The 16,773-nt window shown below is 35.1% G+C and overlaps 1 protein-coding gene across 9 annotated transcripts in view; it reads left to right on the forward strand.

The window, feature by feature from the left end:
- The window catches only part of greb1l (GREB1 like retinoic acid receptor coactivator), a 147,663-nt gene that overhangs the window by 60,425 nt on the left and 70,465 nt on the right, over window positions 1–16,773 (forward strand). For 2 of the 9 annotated variants that reach the window (XR_015477329.1, XR_015477332.1), the window contains exons 1-4: window positions 5,055–5,326; window positions 8,691–8,775; window positions 12,304–12,463; window positions 12,782–12,958. Coding sequence is in view for 4 of the 9 variants with exons in the window: in XM_087238429.1 (XP_087094555.1) it covers window positions 12,307–12,463; window positions 12,782–12,958 (334 nt within the window). In the remaining 5 variants the exon portion in view is untranslated. 9 annotated transcript variants of the gene reach the window in all.

Genomic DNA, 16,773 nt, shown 5'->3' on the forward strand with positions numbered 1-16,773 from the left:
CTCATTTGTCACTGCGTTAAAATCACGTTCCGCTATCACCTCATCGATGTGATTCTCAGTTGTTTTTACAACCATGCTAGGATTACAATTTCATCACACTTCTGAAATCCTGCACTCGAAAGGCTTCCCATAAAAGAGGCCAAACCACTCTTTCCATCACTCTTTTCACACTGACCAAGCAAACCAGATAATATTAATCATAAATAGATTTTCATATAGGGTAACACTTTATTTTGATGGTCCATTTGAGTATTAGTAGACTGCTTAATATCTGTTGATACTACTTTTTCAACAGACATTTAACTGACTATAAGAAACTTCGCAAGTACATGTCAACTTACACTAACCCAAACCCCAACCCTGACCCCAACCTAAGAGTCTACTTATGTCTTAGTTGGCATGTAGATGCAATGTGTCAAAACTCAACAAACGGACAATCAAAATAAAGGGTGATCTCATATAGCTCATTTTTAAATATATATATATTTTAAAGCTCTTTACGCATAAGAGAAATAAAACAATATCGTGTAACAGTATAACTAGTCGAAATAAAACACATAAAAAGCACACCTCACGGATATATCTAAAGAAGTGTGCTTTCAAAGATGATTTAAACACCTCGAAAGATTATGCATGTCTCATATCATAGGGTAGTGACTTCCAAAGTTTTGGGGCAAGGGAGCTGAAAGCCTGGTCATTCATAGAATGCAGATGTATGGGCTTTAAGCACATTGTTTTTCAGCCAACCTCCGGTCAAAACTTTATCCCAGCAAACAACTTTCTGTTTAATAGACGTCTAATAGACATCTAAACGTAGACAGCTTGGCTAAAACAAGGCTAAAGTTAGGCTGTCAGTGAAAATCTAATAGACATCTAAGAATAGCCCAAAACAAATAGATTAGACAGACTTTACATTGTGTAGACATTTGCTTCTGTTTATTTGATGACTACTCTAGTTTTGGCCTATTCTGCAACGTCTATTATACATTTTTACTGACAGCCCAAATTTAGCTTTGTTTTAGCCAACACGACTATGTTTAGATGTCTATTAGACATCTTTTAAAAACAAAAAATGGTTGCTGGGCCTGGGATGTAAATATTTTCCATTTCATAAGGTTCCTCTTACAGCATTGATGTTGTAATGTAATTCAAATATAATCAGTTAAATAGACTTAAACATGCATTTAATTGTTAAAGTGTAAAAAGAGGCAACAAAGTGCTTAAACACAGCCGCCGTCATTAGCAAAATACTGTGGTAAAATTAATTTCCATATTTTAAAGACATGATGCGAAGCAATATAATTTAATGCATTGCTTCTTGTTTGGTCTGATACCCACTTTATATCATATCTCAGCCAGACAGTGAAGTTTACTGTTTTCTTAAAGAAATCAGATCTTAAACCCAGCGATTTTGTGTGAGATGACAATTAACCAGAAGCCAGGGGCTTCTGACTGAGAATTAAATTAAGAATTAAATGGCTGACTGAAATTCAATTAAAGTCCATGTGCATATACCCCAATGAGGAAACTGTTAAAAAAATAATAATCAAAAGCACAGAGATCACATTTTAAAAGTTCTTATAGAAAATGTTCTGGGAGATATTCTGAAAGGTCAGTAATTAGGTTTTAATTTACTTCAATCTTGGCTATATACTGGTATGTTCTAAATCCAACATATCCTGTTATGTTTATACATGCCAGTATAAGCAGACCTCTTTTTTTCAAATTTCAGTTAAAGGCATTGGTCCCTAGCATACTTTAAAATATTTAATTTATGTTCAACAGAATAAATAAAATCAGGAATGCTTGGAACAACTGGAGAGCAACCAATAGTAAGTATTTGTTATTATTAATACTGAGGGAACTACAGTCAGAATTATTATGCCACTGGCTTGCAAGGTTCAGGATCTGTAAAGCTACGCATCAATGAATTTGCTCTTCCGTGTTTGGACTCTCAGTAATGATTTCAAACCACACTGAACTGAACTAAACTGAAATGAACTTAAACACTAAAAACTGAACTACCCTGATCCAGTTACTATGACCATTTATGTAAAGCTGCTTTGACACAATCTACATTGTAAAAGCGCTATACAAATAAAGCTGAATTGAATTGAATTGAATATTAGCCCCTCTTTGTAATTTTTTTTTTCTTTTTGTAATATTTTCTAAATTATGTTTATCAGAGGAAGGACATTTTCACCATAAGTCTGATAAATTTTTTTTTGTTCTGGAGAAAGACTTATTTGTTTTTTTCGGCTAGAAAGAAACATTTTAAGGTCAAAATTAGTAGCCCCTTTAAGTCTACAGAACAAACCATAATTATACAATAAATTGCCTAATTACCCTAACCTGCCTATTTAACCTAATTAACTTAGTTAAGCCTTCAAATGTCACTTTAAGCTGTATAGAAGTGTCTTGAAAAATATTATATACTGTCATCATGGCAAAAAAATTAGTCATTAGAAAAGAAGTTATTTAAAACTATTATGTTTATAAATGTGTTGAAAAAGATCTTATCTCCATTAAAATTGGGGAAAAAATTAACAGGGGGGCTAATAATTCTGACTAACTGTACATCTTTAAGATCCATTTTGTTAATTAATTGACCTTTAGATTAGATGTTTCTCAGAAAAGTGTATAGGAAAAGATTTTCAAATCTTGCATTTTGCATTTCTTTTTTTCTTCTTTGGTTTTACTTTTTTTATGGATGAAAGCCAGGAACACTTTTTAGTACTTACATTGTGAACTTTTATTAATCCAATGCTTGGATCATGTTTTTCCCATTGGAACTGAGTTGACTATTTCTCCAGAAAGAAACCAAGGATGAATTATAGTATAAAACTCCAATTCTGTACTCTATAATCCTGCTGTGGTTTACCACAAACTGGGCTTTTGTCGGTTCAAAGATTTACCCATTAGTGTTTGTCTCACTGGACCTAAACAATGATGCTCTCTGTCTGGAATGAGCCAGTTTTGCTGTACCTTAAGAATGTAGCACTTCTCAAAAGGAAGTAGAGAACAAGACAAAGCAGAACTCCAGAAGATGTTGAAAGAGCCGCCACCACATGACTTATCTATTCTCAGGTGGCAGTGGAAAAGATACTTCCCATTGTCAGTGCCCAAGGCTGGAGACTCAAAGCAGTGCTGAAGGATGGGTGAGAGGAGGGCCAGCTCACTCACTGAATCTTTTGTTTTACCCACAAGCTCAATTGAGCAAAGGAAATCCCTGCTTTGCTCTCTTTCTCCTTTTTCACTGACCTATTATGGTCTGATAGTGTTAAAGCCAGAGACTTGATTCGGCACTTCAGGTTACACAGAAGAATGAACTTGTTCTGCGATACTATACATAAAAATCTTTTCTCGTTCAATCTTGAAAAAGAGTCTTTCACAACAAACAAAATGAAGTCTCAAATGAAATGCATTTACCAATCTCTATTCCTCATTACACATTAATGGACATTGTGTGGTCCAAATGATATCTTAAGGAGATACCTTGCAATTAAAATAAACAATGTTTAGACAAAGCCTCTAGATTAGCTGGAATGACAGCATTAATGACTCTGAGGGGCTAATAAAGCCCACTGAGGGTGGTAGGTCATTGTTTAAAGCTGACTCCCATACTGCTTTAGCCCCTATCTACTAATTCATATTGGGGTGAGAAGAAGTATACAGCTTGATTTTGACCAACTGTTGTGTTTTTCCTGCAACGAAAGATATAAAAAGCATAATAAATAGCTTACATACTGTGCAGCTTGATCAAAATTGATTTCTTTTGTTACAAAATGTTAAATTCTCACAGCAAAATTATTTTTTATTGTTAAAATTCTTTTGCTTTATTACATCAAGTGCTTGCCTGTAATCCATCTGATATTTTGGTTTGTTGACATGGCTGTTTTGTTGTTTGCCTGACAAATTCTTTGTGTCTTTAACTTTGACAAATGCATTTCACTGGTCAGGTTCTCAGCACACTCTTTGAACTGTTGCGTCAAGTAACCTTTTTGTTTCATGGACAAGGCTATTATCAATTATTAACAAATCTCTCTACTCACTGCAGATAAAATAGGATCTTTGGGTGTGTTGATTAAATCTACAGTGTATATTTAACCTCTAAAGTCAAATGATAGGGTCATGCTAATGAAACTTGTGGTGACATTACCAGAATGGGGCAAGATTAGTGTTTGAGGTGCATGTTGGATACATGAGTCATATTGTGTCAGTTCAAATGGAGTAGTCCTGTTTTTATTTCATTCATTCAATTACTATTCCTGTTTCCCAAGATTCTACCGAGTCACAATATTTTGCTGTTGAGAAAATGAGAAATGAAGTCATTGTTAGAGAGAGCCTGAAGCACCAGGCGAACCCGATCCTCCTGTATTTGCGTTTAAATCACTGTTGTGTTCTCAACTTCCTCTGAGCCTCTTCTCTGTGGCACGCAGTAGGAAATGATCAATCCCGTAAAGAGCAAAACATCAATCTTCTATTAAGCTATTTTGACCAGATGAGTCCTTGCCATTCGGCTATTTACAATGGGCCTAAATTCTCAGTTAATCGTCAACCTTCAGTGAGGGGAGGGCCATGAGTGCAAGCAAGGCTGATGGACAAACTGTGGACTGACCCCACATTCTTTAGCAAGTGTCCCTAGTTTGCCATTGGTGTGCCCTATCAGTAAAATGGCCCCAATAAAACGGGGAGCGGCAGAAGGGTAAGAAAATGATCCTTCGTCTTACACTTTTGCCCCATCTGCAAGTGCAGATCTTTGTGTTCTCCGGTGTCATGTCAAGAGCGAGGCATCTGCACATCGTGCATAGCGACTGCAGCACGCGTGTGGCGCATGGAGGTGGCTTGCCTCTATTGTACCGTGCCTGGCAGTATGGCCCTCTCCACAACAGCATCTGTCACCTTAGGGGGTCAGCAAGGGCCAAGATGAATGAGTCCTGAGAGAATGCCCCTCTCGCCCCACAGAGCAAATGGCCAAGAAGAGGGAGGGGGCAACGGGAACTGGGGGAGGGCCTGCTGTTTGTGTATGTGAGTGTTAGAGGGTTTGTGTATCCAGATCTACCGAGTACAGGACAGAGAGGGTGGCTTCACTGGAGTTCCTGGAATCAGGCATTGCTGCCCCGACTCAGGACTATCATGACCAGGGAGCAGCTAGGTCGCAACAAGGACAAGGAATACCATTACCACACACACAGCCTTGATGTTGCTTTTGGATATTTGAAGGACGTTTACTATGGAAATGGAGTCTCTTTTTTTCAGTGATTTGCCTTAAGGTCTACATTGGGACTCGTCGAGGCACACTCCACACCCTGGATGCTTATGAAAGGTACAGAAGCATCATGTTAGATTCTTTGACACTCACCGGCTCCTGTTAACATGGTGTCAATGGCTATGGCTCTTAACACCCCATTTACTTAAACATATTTGCATTTTTGCATTGACTAAGCTCTTTCCCATCCCCCTTGCTCTATCTCTCTGCCTCTAAGTGAATGTCTTTGAATGTAAAATTAAAACTAAGTGTGAACTGGTCAGTGATAAGTGTGAAGGTCAAAATTTAAGAAGTACTGTGTTCATTTATTGTTTATGTTGAAAGGCAGGCACTATTGATTTCAGGCAATAGTGTTGCTTTGGGCTTTTAGTCATAATTTTTGAGTTTTGTAAGTGTTTTTTTATTTTGAGGAGGATTTTTATTAAACAAAAGTTGATTTTGTTTATTGAAAATGTATTGAAAGCTAGCTCTGCTCTTTCATTGTTAGTAGTTTAATAAAAGTATGCTGATAAGGTGAAAAACTTTAGATGAGTGAATAGAATGAAAGAGAGAAATTAATTTAGTGCCATAGTTTTTCTGTAACCACTTTTTTTGGCCATTTTTAATAACTTTTTACTTCTATGAATTGTATAAATGTTCAGCAACATTCTACCAGCAAGTTCTGGTTCTGATGCCAAAGATAACTTGCAAGACAAAAAGCCTGCATTCTAAAAGTGGCCAACAATATATTTAAGTACTATTTTTTTCCTGCTATCATTATTAATACAGCAACCTGTTATATGGACAAGTCTACTTTTCACAGTTTGTGTTTTCATCATGTGGCACTCAGATAGTGGGTCATGTTGTGTCTGTTGGAGCACATTGTTGCAAAATTAATCATTTGAGACATAACAAATGTTACCAGCAATGCAAGCAAATGTTTGAAGTTTACATAATTATGTCTATGGCTTGGTTTGTTTTGTCTGCCCAAGGTGTTGTTTCCTTTATTGGTTGTGTTGTTTATACTTTTGGTGCTTTTGATTTCATTAGTTAGGAATAGACAGCCTTGCAGGACACAGAGTCCTTGGTTGTAAGTATACATGTTTTTTGTAGCCAATGTGTTGATCATTGCTTGCATGCTTTCAATGTCATATTGACTTATTTCTGTGTTTCGGTGCAGGCATATTCAGATTTAGAAAGCAAACTGAAAGCCTGCATGGAAGCAGAAACAGAAACAGCTTACAGCCTAAAGGCAGGGCTCTCTGCAGGCATGTCCACATTAGCATTTAACACTCCTTAAATGTCATTAGCAGTCAAACTGGACTCTGAAAGCCCTGAAGGCAGCACAGAACTGTGTTTGGTTGCTGCTGCCTCACTTTTCCTCTGCTTACCATAGTACCTAGATAAGTGATTAGATGAAACTAGGCCCAACAGGCCTTTGGTGAGCTCTTTGTAAAACAGGGCGTGCTACTAGTTGTTAAGATATTCAGTGGTGGTATCAGTCGATTTGACTCATCTTCTGTCACACAAAAGATTTGCCATGTTAATTCTTTTATCTGAAAACCTGATCCACTTCGATGTGCAAGGGAAGGTATTTTAATATGGTAACACACATCGCTTTCGACTGCAATCTCTATTAGATCTCATTTTGTTGGTAATCAATTTACCATGTAATAGACAAACACATCATATTGTAACGATAACGGAGCTAATATGCTTAAAAAGTAATGTATTAGTTCCTGTCCAAAATAATGCTGTTACAGTAACACATTACTAGTAACGCATTATTGCCCAACACTATCAATCACAAAGTGAACATTTTTCCAAAAATTGGACATGTAATACTTTATTAATTAATGGTAACTGTTGTTTTTATCTTGAACCCTACCCTGGTGGTAAAAGTAGAGGTACTTTAACTTAATAGGATTATTGATGCAATAATGTAAATTCGGTCCTCATTCATTCACCCTTCCATTGTTCAAAACCTATTTAAGTGTACTTCAATAGTATTTTGAAGTGTATTATTTAATAGGTCTTAGCAACATAGATTCTTTAAAATATCTTCATTTGTGTTCAACAAGGTTAAATCCACTTGAAGGAGAATTAATGATGAAGTAATTAAATCATTTTGGGTGAACTGTCCTTTTTAAACTAATCAAATTCATCTCAAAACCTACACTGCGAAACCCAACAGTTAACTTTATAAAAATGAAAAATAAGTGTGGTTAACTCCAAATGTACTGAAAGTTATTTCTACTCATTTTAAAAGAGTTTTAAACTCAGTGTTGAAGGTAATGAGTTAATTAAATGCATCATTGCTTGAACTTAATTGGAGTAAGGTCACAGTAATCATATAGATACATTTTTTAACTCAAAAGGTTTGTTGCAATCTGTTTCCTCAAACAATTTGAGTTGCCTTAACTTAATTAGTTTTACATTACTCAGTTGGTTTGAGTTCTCTTCATTTATTGGGTTTTACTGTGCTCAAATTGCTTCATTTACTCAAATAGATTAAGTTCACACTATCCATTTGGATTCGTTTTTGAACCTAACTGGTTTGTTGCAATCGGTTTCCTCAAACGGTTTGAGTTACCTTAACTTTTTGGGTTTTACCGTGTAGTCTTTAAAAACCTGTATTAAAAACAGCCCACACACTTTTCAAAAGTGCTCCAGTCACATAATCCTTGGATACTCACAACAGAGGTATTAACTGGCTGATTGATAGCTTTGCTACATTTCACTCTTGTTTTAACCAGGCCCAAAGAACAAAACCTGTCCCATCAGTCTTTGTGTAAGCCTGGAAGTAGGAGACGTTGAGTTCCTTTCCCCGATGCGTTCTACAAACATTCCCTTGAGGTCACAGTGTAACTCATCCTTCAGTGTTATCAGTTAACAGCTACATATGTTGAAGATCACTGCAGTCTGTTCGACTTTGCAAACAACTGTCTGATTGGAGATAACGTAGATGAATACTCACAACATACTATTCGCAATACTCTATTTAGTGCACTTCAAATCAAGCTATGCCTATTGCCAGTTTCTAATAATGCAATAGTCACTTTAGTTTAGGTTACAATTCACGCTATTAACTAATAGCTTATTACCTGCCTATTAGTAAGATATAACTGTTCCTCAATAGTTAAAAAGTATAATCTTATGCTGCATTCCTAATCCTACCCAAAACCTAAGCCCAACTTCTGCTTTAAAATCTATTAATAAACAGTTTATTAGTAGTTTATAATGCTAGTAGTGTTAGTTAATGGTTTGTTATTACCATGAATTGTGACCTAAACTAAGTAGCCGAATTTAAATGCATACTAGATGTGTATTAGTCTTGTTTTTTTAATGTATTAGCTAGCAGAAAGTTGTACCGTAAGCTAATTTATGTAGATTTTATACTGTAAATCAAACTGTGATTTGACCATCTGCCCCATGTCTGTAGGTGCAGGAGTACTACAGTTACACTTTGATATACCATGGAGAAGAGGTGATCTTGTTCTTCTGCAGCTAAAGAAATATAATCAAAGGTATAGTGGCGTCCTGCTCCTTGGTTGTAGCAGAAATTTTCTACATTTATGTTTTGCGTGTTTTTAGTACCCCTTTTTGAGGATACACCTTTCAAAATAAAGGTTTTCAAATGCTGTCAATGGAGCAGTGCAAAAGGTGCATGTTTGTTCTTTAAAAAGTCCATATTGATCCAGATATTAGTACATTTAATCTTTCAATTTCCTTCAGCTTAGTCCCTTATTTATCACGGGTTTCCACAGCGGAATGAACCATTAACTATTCCAGCATGTGTTTTACATAGCGGATGACCTTCTGCACTGAAAGAAATGATGTTTGCAAAATTTTTGCAAACCATTTATATGTGTTAAATTCAAACAAACAAAATAAATTTAATAATGTTCAACTTAATTTTTTGGTATAAATTCAGCCCAAATAAACCACTTATCTTAAAGAAAATTAGTAAATCCAAGGAATCATATTTAAATATTTTTTTTTCAGTGCAGCCGTAACCCAGTACTGGGAAACATACCTAAAGTGTATTAGTACATAAAAAGTATGAAAAGATACCTCTCTAGAGACAATTTGTTTTTTATTTCAGAGAATGTAGAAGTTGTCAAAACTCTTGATCTTTGCTATATCTTTGATAGTAACAAACTAATTTATTATTATTTGCTGTATGATAAATACAAACAGAAACCAATACTGAGCTTATTTCTAAATGTTTAAAAAGAAGAAAATGTAACTAGAAGTGCAAATTAAAGCGTCAATGCGGAGCAGATGGTCCGACAGATGAGAAGGGTATACCTGATGTGTGTAGTTGTTTGTTACGTGCTAACAGTTGTATTCCATGACAGGTTGTCAGGGGCTATGTTTATTATAAATGGCTACTGTTGCTTTTCAATAGAAAACTTGTTTATTTTATTTATCGGTGTGTAATTCAATATTGGGCTACGCAGTGATGCAGTAGGTAGTGCTGTCGCCTCACAGCAAGAAGGTCGCTGGTTCGAGCCTCGGCTGGGTCAGTTGGCGTCTCTGTGTGGAGTTTGCATGTTCTCCCTGCATTTGTGTGGATTTCCTCCGGGTGCTCCGGTTTCCCCCGCAGTCCAAAGACATGCGGTACAGGTGAATTGGGTAGGCTAAATTGTCCGTAGTGTATAAGTGTGTATGGATGTTTCCCAGAGATGGGTTGCAGCTGGAAGGGCATCCGCTGTGTAAAAACATATGCTGGATAAGTTGGCGGTTTATTCCGCTGTGGCAACCCCAGATTAATACAGGGACTAAGCCGAAAATTAATGACTGAAAAATTCAATATTACCACACTACCAAATTGTTTTTTGTAGCTGTGCTGTTCTGGAGAATTTTGAGAGCATGTACAATTCATTTTGGATTATTGTTATGTTTTTTTTATTTATTTTTATTATTGTGGACTTAGTATTTTGTTGGTACTTCTCTCTGTAACATCTAACAAAGAGACGACCACCAATAAAACTTGCCTTTGGGCTAATTTGTTTACATTTACATTATTGAGGAATGTTGATTATTGTACACTATCTTTTCGTTGTAAAATAAATAAACAAACAAACAAACAAACAAACAAACAAATAAATAAATAAATTAATGTTTTTGGCAGCCCTATTAGTATGTACACTTTTCAAAATAAAGGTACAAAAGCTGTCAATGGAGCAGTGCAAACGGTGCGTGCTTGTACCTAAAAAGTCCTTATTGCTGTCATGAATTCAAATATTACTGCCCTCAATCATTCAATTCCCTTAAGCTTAGTCCCTTATTTATTAGGTGTTGCCATCACAGCGGAATTACCCTGAATAAATATTATTATTATTATATTTGTTTAATTTATTTGTATTAATGTGGAATTTGTATTTTGTTGGTATTTCAGCCTGTAACTTCTGGCAAAAAGAGGACTTCTAATGTAAACTACCTTTGGGCTAATTTAGATAAATTTACATGATTGGGAAATTTTGATTAATGTACAGTGTCTCTTTGTTGTGAAATAAATAAATAAATTAATTAATAATAAAGAAGTAAGTGAAATGAGACCCTTGGTTTTGACATCAGGTTGTTGATCATCCTATTAAGTTCATTTTGTGATAATGACCATTTGACCTATGCATTATCTCCTACTTGTCTATTGTTCATAGAGCACAATGCAGATTTACAAAAGAATACCACGGAAGAAAGTCATTTTTATTGCGTTATAGATAGTCAGACCTCCCTTCCAGTCTGATTTGGATTTCCTACTACAGCCAGTACAGACATTTAATCTCTATGCTGCAATTTACACAGTGATCTCATCACCTTGACGTTACTTTGAAATATTTTTCAAACTGGTAGAACCAGTTACCGTTTAGTGAAATATATTCAATTGAATAAAATTCATGTTTATTTATATAGTGCTTTTGCAATGTAGATTGTGTCAAAGCAGCTTAACATAGTTGTAGTAAAGTCTAGATTTCAGAGTATACGGTGTATCACTGTCAACATCTCAAAAAATGTGTTTTGGTGATTCGTCACCCTTTAAAATCAAGCCTTGTAAGACTTTTGATGAAGGATAAATGCTGATGTTTCTGTTTTGGGTCTGATTATTTGTGATAGTAAAGGCTCAGATATAATTACAAATGAAATCAAAGAACAAACTAGTGTGATGTTACTTCAGACCAAAATGAATTTTATTTGAAGCACTGAAAAAGTGACTTTTCATGTGAACAAATTGTAGTCTTAATATGACCGATTCAAGGACTGTTCTACGATAGATTAAAACTAGCCTTGTTCAGACTGGAACGAAAGCCTCATCTTGCAGTCCATCAGAAACATTTCATTAATTTTGCTTCCGTCTCATCTACCTTATAGATGGAAACATTTGAAATGAAACCCTCGTCTACCCTATTTAGACACAAAGCTGAACTGATCACAGAGTGTGTATGTGATGTTTGTGTAGGATATACAGTTGAACTCAGAATTGTTAACCCCCCTGAATTATTAGCCCCGGTGTTTATTTTCCCCCCAATTTCTGTTTAACATAGACAGCTTTTTAAACACATTTCTTAACATAATAGTTTTAATAATTCATTTCAAATAACTAATTTATTTAATCTTTGCCATGATGACAGTAATAACAATATTTTACTAGATATTTTTCAAGACACTTCTATACTGCCTAAAGTGACATTTAAAGGCTTAACTAGGTTAATTAGCTTAACTAGACAGGTTAGGGTAATTAGGCAAGTTATTGTATTATGATGGTTTGTTCTGTAGACTATCGAAAACAAATAGCTTAAAGGGGCTCATAATTTTGACCTTAAAATGGGTTTAAAAAATTTTAACTGCTTTTATTCTAGTCAAAATAAAACAAACAAGACTTTCTCCAGGATTAAGAATATTATCAGACATATTGTGAAAATTTCCTTGCTGTGTTAAACATAATTTGGGAAATGTATAAAAAAGAAAAAAAATCAAAAGGGGTTTAATAATTCTGACTTCAACTGTATTTAAACTAAGTTAACATTGAAAAATATGATATTTTGTTTCAGATCATGGGAAATTCATACGCGGGGCAGCTGAAATCTGCTCGCTTTGAGGAAGCTCTCCATAACTCAATAGAGGCTTCATTAAGGTCAAGCGGTGGTGACCCACAGCCGGTTTTCACACAGCTATATCTCGAGCCTGATCAGTATTCTGGCCATGTAGAAGGTAAGCAAGGCTATTTGTCTCTACTTGCTACAGGAATTGATATTAACTTTTATTATCAATCATGAATTGCATTTTTTAGCTGTTCAACACACAAAAAAGGTTATTTTTTTTCTTGTTCAGACTAATTTAAAATGAGCTAAAACAACACAATTCTTGAGATTTCATTGGTACAACTTCATTGTTAATCGATTTGTGTTGGGACAACTTGAATGAATTGTGTGGAACCCTGCATTTTTTACTGTGAAAAACTAGCTCAGAAGAGAACTTCATGCTCTATATGGTAATTATACAGTATATTTTCTGTGTTCTGCCCTTCAGATATTAAGCCCAAAATGGACCTGAGCCTGAGATCCGACCCATCCAGCCATGTGCTTGTGAAATGCCACTCTTCAAATTCTGTAGAGGATATGGATGACGAGGACGATTCAGACGCCAGCAGCCCACCGTTGCCTTACCTGCAGGGACCCCCTCCTGATGGCTGCTGCACTGTTGATGGTTGGGAATTTAATCTAGATTTACAGTGACAAGTTGTTTATTATTTACTCACTCTCAGAGATGGCAAAAGTACACACATCCTTTACTTAAGTAGAAGTACAGATACTCATATTTGAAACGACTCAGTACTAGTCAGTACTTTGCAAGTTGAAGTACTGACTACACTTTTGTACTCGGGTAAAAGTTAAGAAGTACGACCTAAAAAAAAGTACTTAAGTAAAAAGTATTCATTGGTATACCTGTTTTAGTTTCACGGTCATAACTACACTGCACATTATGAACATCTATACAAAATAACTTACATTTCAAATTTTTTCTCAAAATTTTGTTGCCAATGTTTAGCGGCAAAGTAGTCATATTCTAGTAGTAGTATATTCCAAAACAAAATTCTTCTGCCTATATACTGTATTTATAACTCATAATTGTCTTAAATTTAACACTTCTTTTTGTCCAAAACATATTTTAGTTTTTTTTCTTTTTATTAAATAAAAAAACTGAATGTATTTGAGGATAAATAGTTTTTATGCATTATGCTAAAGCTGCTTCATTTTCTTCAAAGAGCAACACTCTTGCAGCTCATATGATTTCACTGTTTGTTTTTTGTTTTGTTTGTTTTCAGGGTATTGTGTATATTTTATTTAACATATTTTGAAGTCATTAATGCTGTTAATACACATTTTTGCATCATCTTTCTTCAGATGATAAATTCCTTGTCCTTTGCATTATATTTATATTCATAAATCACCCAGTATAAATGCTTAATTTTCTAAAATATTTATCTAACATTTTGTCTAACAAATTTAAATAAAGACAACAGTGTATACAAAATATACACATTGAAACTATAATACAGAATGAATTATGTTTCAGGAAATATGAACTCGGAAACTTAGGAAAGAAACCTCATTGCATAGTGTGTTAATAGGTATTTAATTGCTTTAGTACTAACTGTACAAACATTGACAAAAAAAGTACATGATTGTTGTGTATTTATTTATTTATTTTGCTGTATTAGATTGAAAGATTAGATGTACAGTACACCATAGTCGGAAGTGGACAAAAGACTTTAATCCCATTTAAATGCCAGATTTAAACAGTAATGCGTCTCTTGTTTGACCTGTGATCTGATCTACCAAAACACATCTTATTACATCTCGGACTCCCCCTGTCTCATCCATGTTAACCGTTCCCATGTTAAGCTTAAATAAATAAGGTTGAAAACAACACGATGACAAATAGATTGAGAGAAACAAAAAGGTGTTCAAATTGCATAGTGACGAGAAATACTATAGATAGCGCCTCAAAATACATACAAAACGAAAGTAACAAGCTCGATTTAAAAATGTAAAAAGTAGAAAGTACAGATATTTGTGTAAAAATGTAAGGAGTAAAAGTAATAAAGTTGTCCAAAAAATAAATAGTGAAGTAAAGTAGTGATACCAGATAAATCTACTTAAGTACAGTAACGAAGTATTCTCTGCTCACTCTAATGATATAAGTTTGTCAAGTGAACATATTTTTTTTACTAGGGCTGTCAATAGCTTACATTATTTTGTTGTGTTCCTGGACATCAAAGCAGTCGTCTTTAGCTTGATTATAGATCTCATCAATCAAAACAAAAGGATTCTGGTTTGCTTTATGCAAATGTAGTTTGCGTAAAATTTAGCCAAACACTGAAAAAAATGATTCAAAGATGATTCCTTGGATTTACAATTTTTTTTAAAGTTAAGTGGTTGTAAGTAGTTTATTTGGGCTGAATTTAAACAAACAATTTAAATAGAAAATTACAAAATTTAATTAGTTTAAATTAAACACATATAAGTTGTTTGCAACAATTTTGCAGACATCATTTTTTCAGTGCTTAATTTGAGCTGGATCTTGCCGGATACTGTTCTGGAAAATGTCAAATATTTTTCATTCTTTTTCTTGTCGGCTTAGTCCCTTTATTAATCCGGGGTTGCCACAGCGGAATGAACCGCCAACCTATCCAGCAAGTTTTTACGCAGCGGATGCCCTTCCAGCCGCAACCCATATCTGGGAAACATCCACACACACATTCACATACACACTCAAACACTACGAATAATTTAGCCTACCCAATTCACCTGTACTGCATATCTTTGGACTGTGGGGGAAACCGGAGCATCGGAGGAAACACACGCGAACGCAGGAAGAACATGCAAACTCCACACAGAAACACCAACTGAGCCGAGGCTCGAACAAGCGACCCAGCGACCTTCTTGCTGTGAGGCGACAGCACTACCTACTGCGCCACTGCTTCGCCCGTCAAATATTTTGTGTTCTGATATTTATTTTAATGGATCTGACATTAACTTGTGCATGGTGAATACCTGTGTGTGTGTGTGTGTGTGTGTGTGTGTGTGTGTGTGTGTGTGTGTGTGTGTGTGTGAGTGAGTGTGAATGAGTGCAAGCAAAGGCTGTGTAGATTGTGTGAGCGCACGCACACACATGACGGTTGTCACTATGCGCACGATAAAGCATTTTCAGTCAATCGGCTTTCTTATGTTTACGGTCACTCTTAAATAATTAGCAAAAATAAGTAATGGCATAGTGGCCAACCTAAATAATATTTTTATTTTCAAAATGGCAAAGAGATAGTCTTGCATATTAAATTTTTTTTTTTAAACCACGAGTATGATAATAATGATAATGTGCCTGATCAAGTCTAATGTGCGTTATCAAGTCTGAAAATGAGCCTGATCAAGAGAAGATGAAACTGCGGGAATGGATCAGGATAGCAGGAGACAGAAGCAAAGAGATATTAATTCAGCCAGAAAACATGACAGAAGAGGTAACTGTGGGCTTTTCTTGAAGATTAGACTAAGTCATTTAATTATTATTTTTCATTTGGCACATAATAGTGAAGTAAACTGATTAGTGATTGTTCATACGATTTATGTTTGTAGCTACATGTTTTTAATATCCATGACTGGCCTATAACGTTTTATAGCACAAAATAATTAAAGACTGTTCCGAAATGTGATGCTATTTTTTTGCAATATCACCGATTAATGACGTCATGTTCTGGGAAAACTGAAATTGTTTGGTAGAAGTCGGTCAAGGTAACGTTTATTTTTTAGTTTTGTTCCGGAAATTATTTATTTCTAAATTAAGCACTGCATTTTTTTAATTGTACAGTGGTGAAAAGGTTTGACATTCTGTTTAGTCTGTACACTTTAAAAAAATAATTTTTGCTGCTTGTTCAAACTACTTTTTTAAAATAAGCTAAAACAACAATATTTTTGAGATTTTGTTGGGACAACATATTTGTTTTATATTCAATCCACTAAATAAAAAAAAAAAAAAACAATTACATTAACGTAATCGATTTGTCTTGGGACGGCATGACGGAATTGTGAGGAACTCAGCATTATTAACAGTGTATGTCACAGAGCAATACACAAGCGCACTTTGGAGACAATCACAGAACATAAATGAGCACAGCACACTAAAGTGAATAAATAACTGAAAACTGGTCAGGAATAACTGTTCTCTTTACATCGGGGAAGAACCCTGCCTGGTTTTTCAGTCCAACCTCATAGGACAACTTAACTATTTTACTAATCGAATATAAAATGTCAGTCATACTAAAACAGTGGTTCTCAAAGTGTAGTATACGTACCACTAGTGGTACGCTGGCTTAATTTTAGTGGTACGCAAAGGAATACTGGATAATGTATGAAAAAAACATGTATACACTTTTAACCCCTTGATGCGAAAGATTACACTGATGTTATCAGCACTGGCTGTACCCTGAATCGTCCGATTACATCGGTGTGCTTAGAATGCTTACT

This window comes from Danio rerio, chromosome 2 (genome assembly GCF_052040795.2).
Source record: "Danio rerio strain M-AB ecotype USA chromosome 2, GRCz13ab, whole genome shotgun sequence".
NCBI classification, from domain to species: domain Eukaryota; kingdom Metazoa; phylum Chordata; class Actinopteri; order Cypriniformes; family Danionidae; genus Danio; species Danio rerio.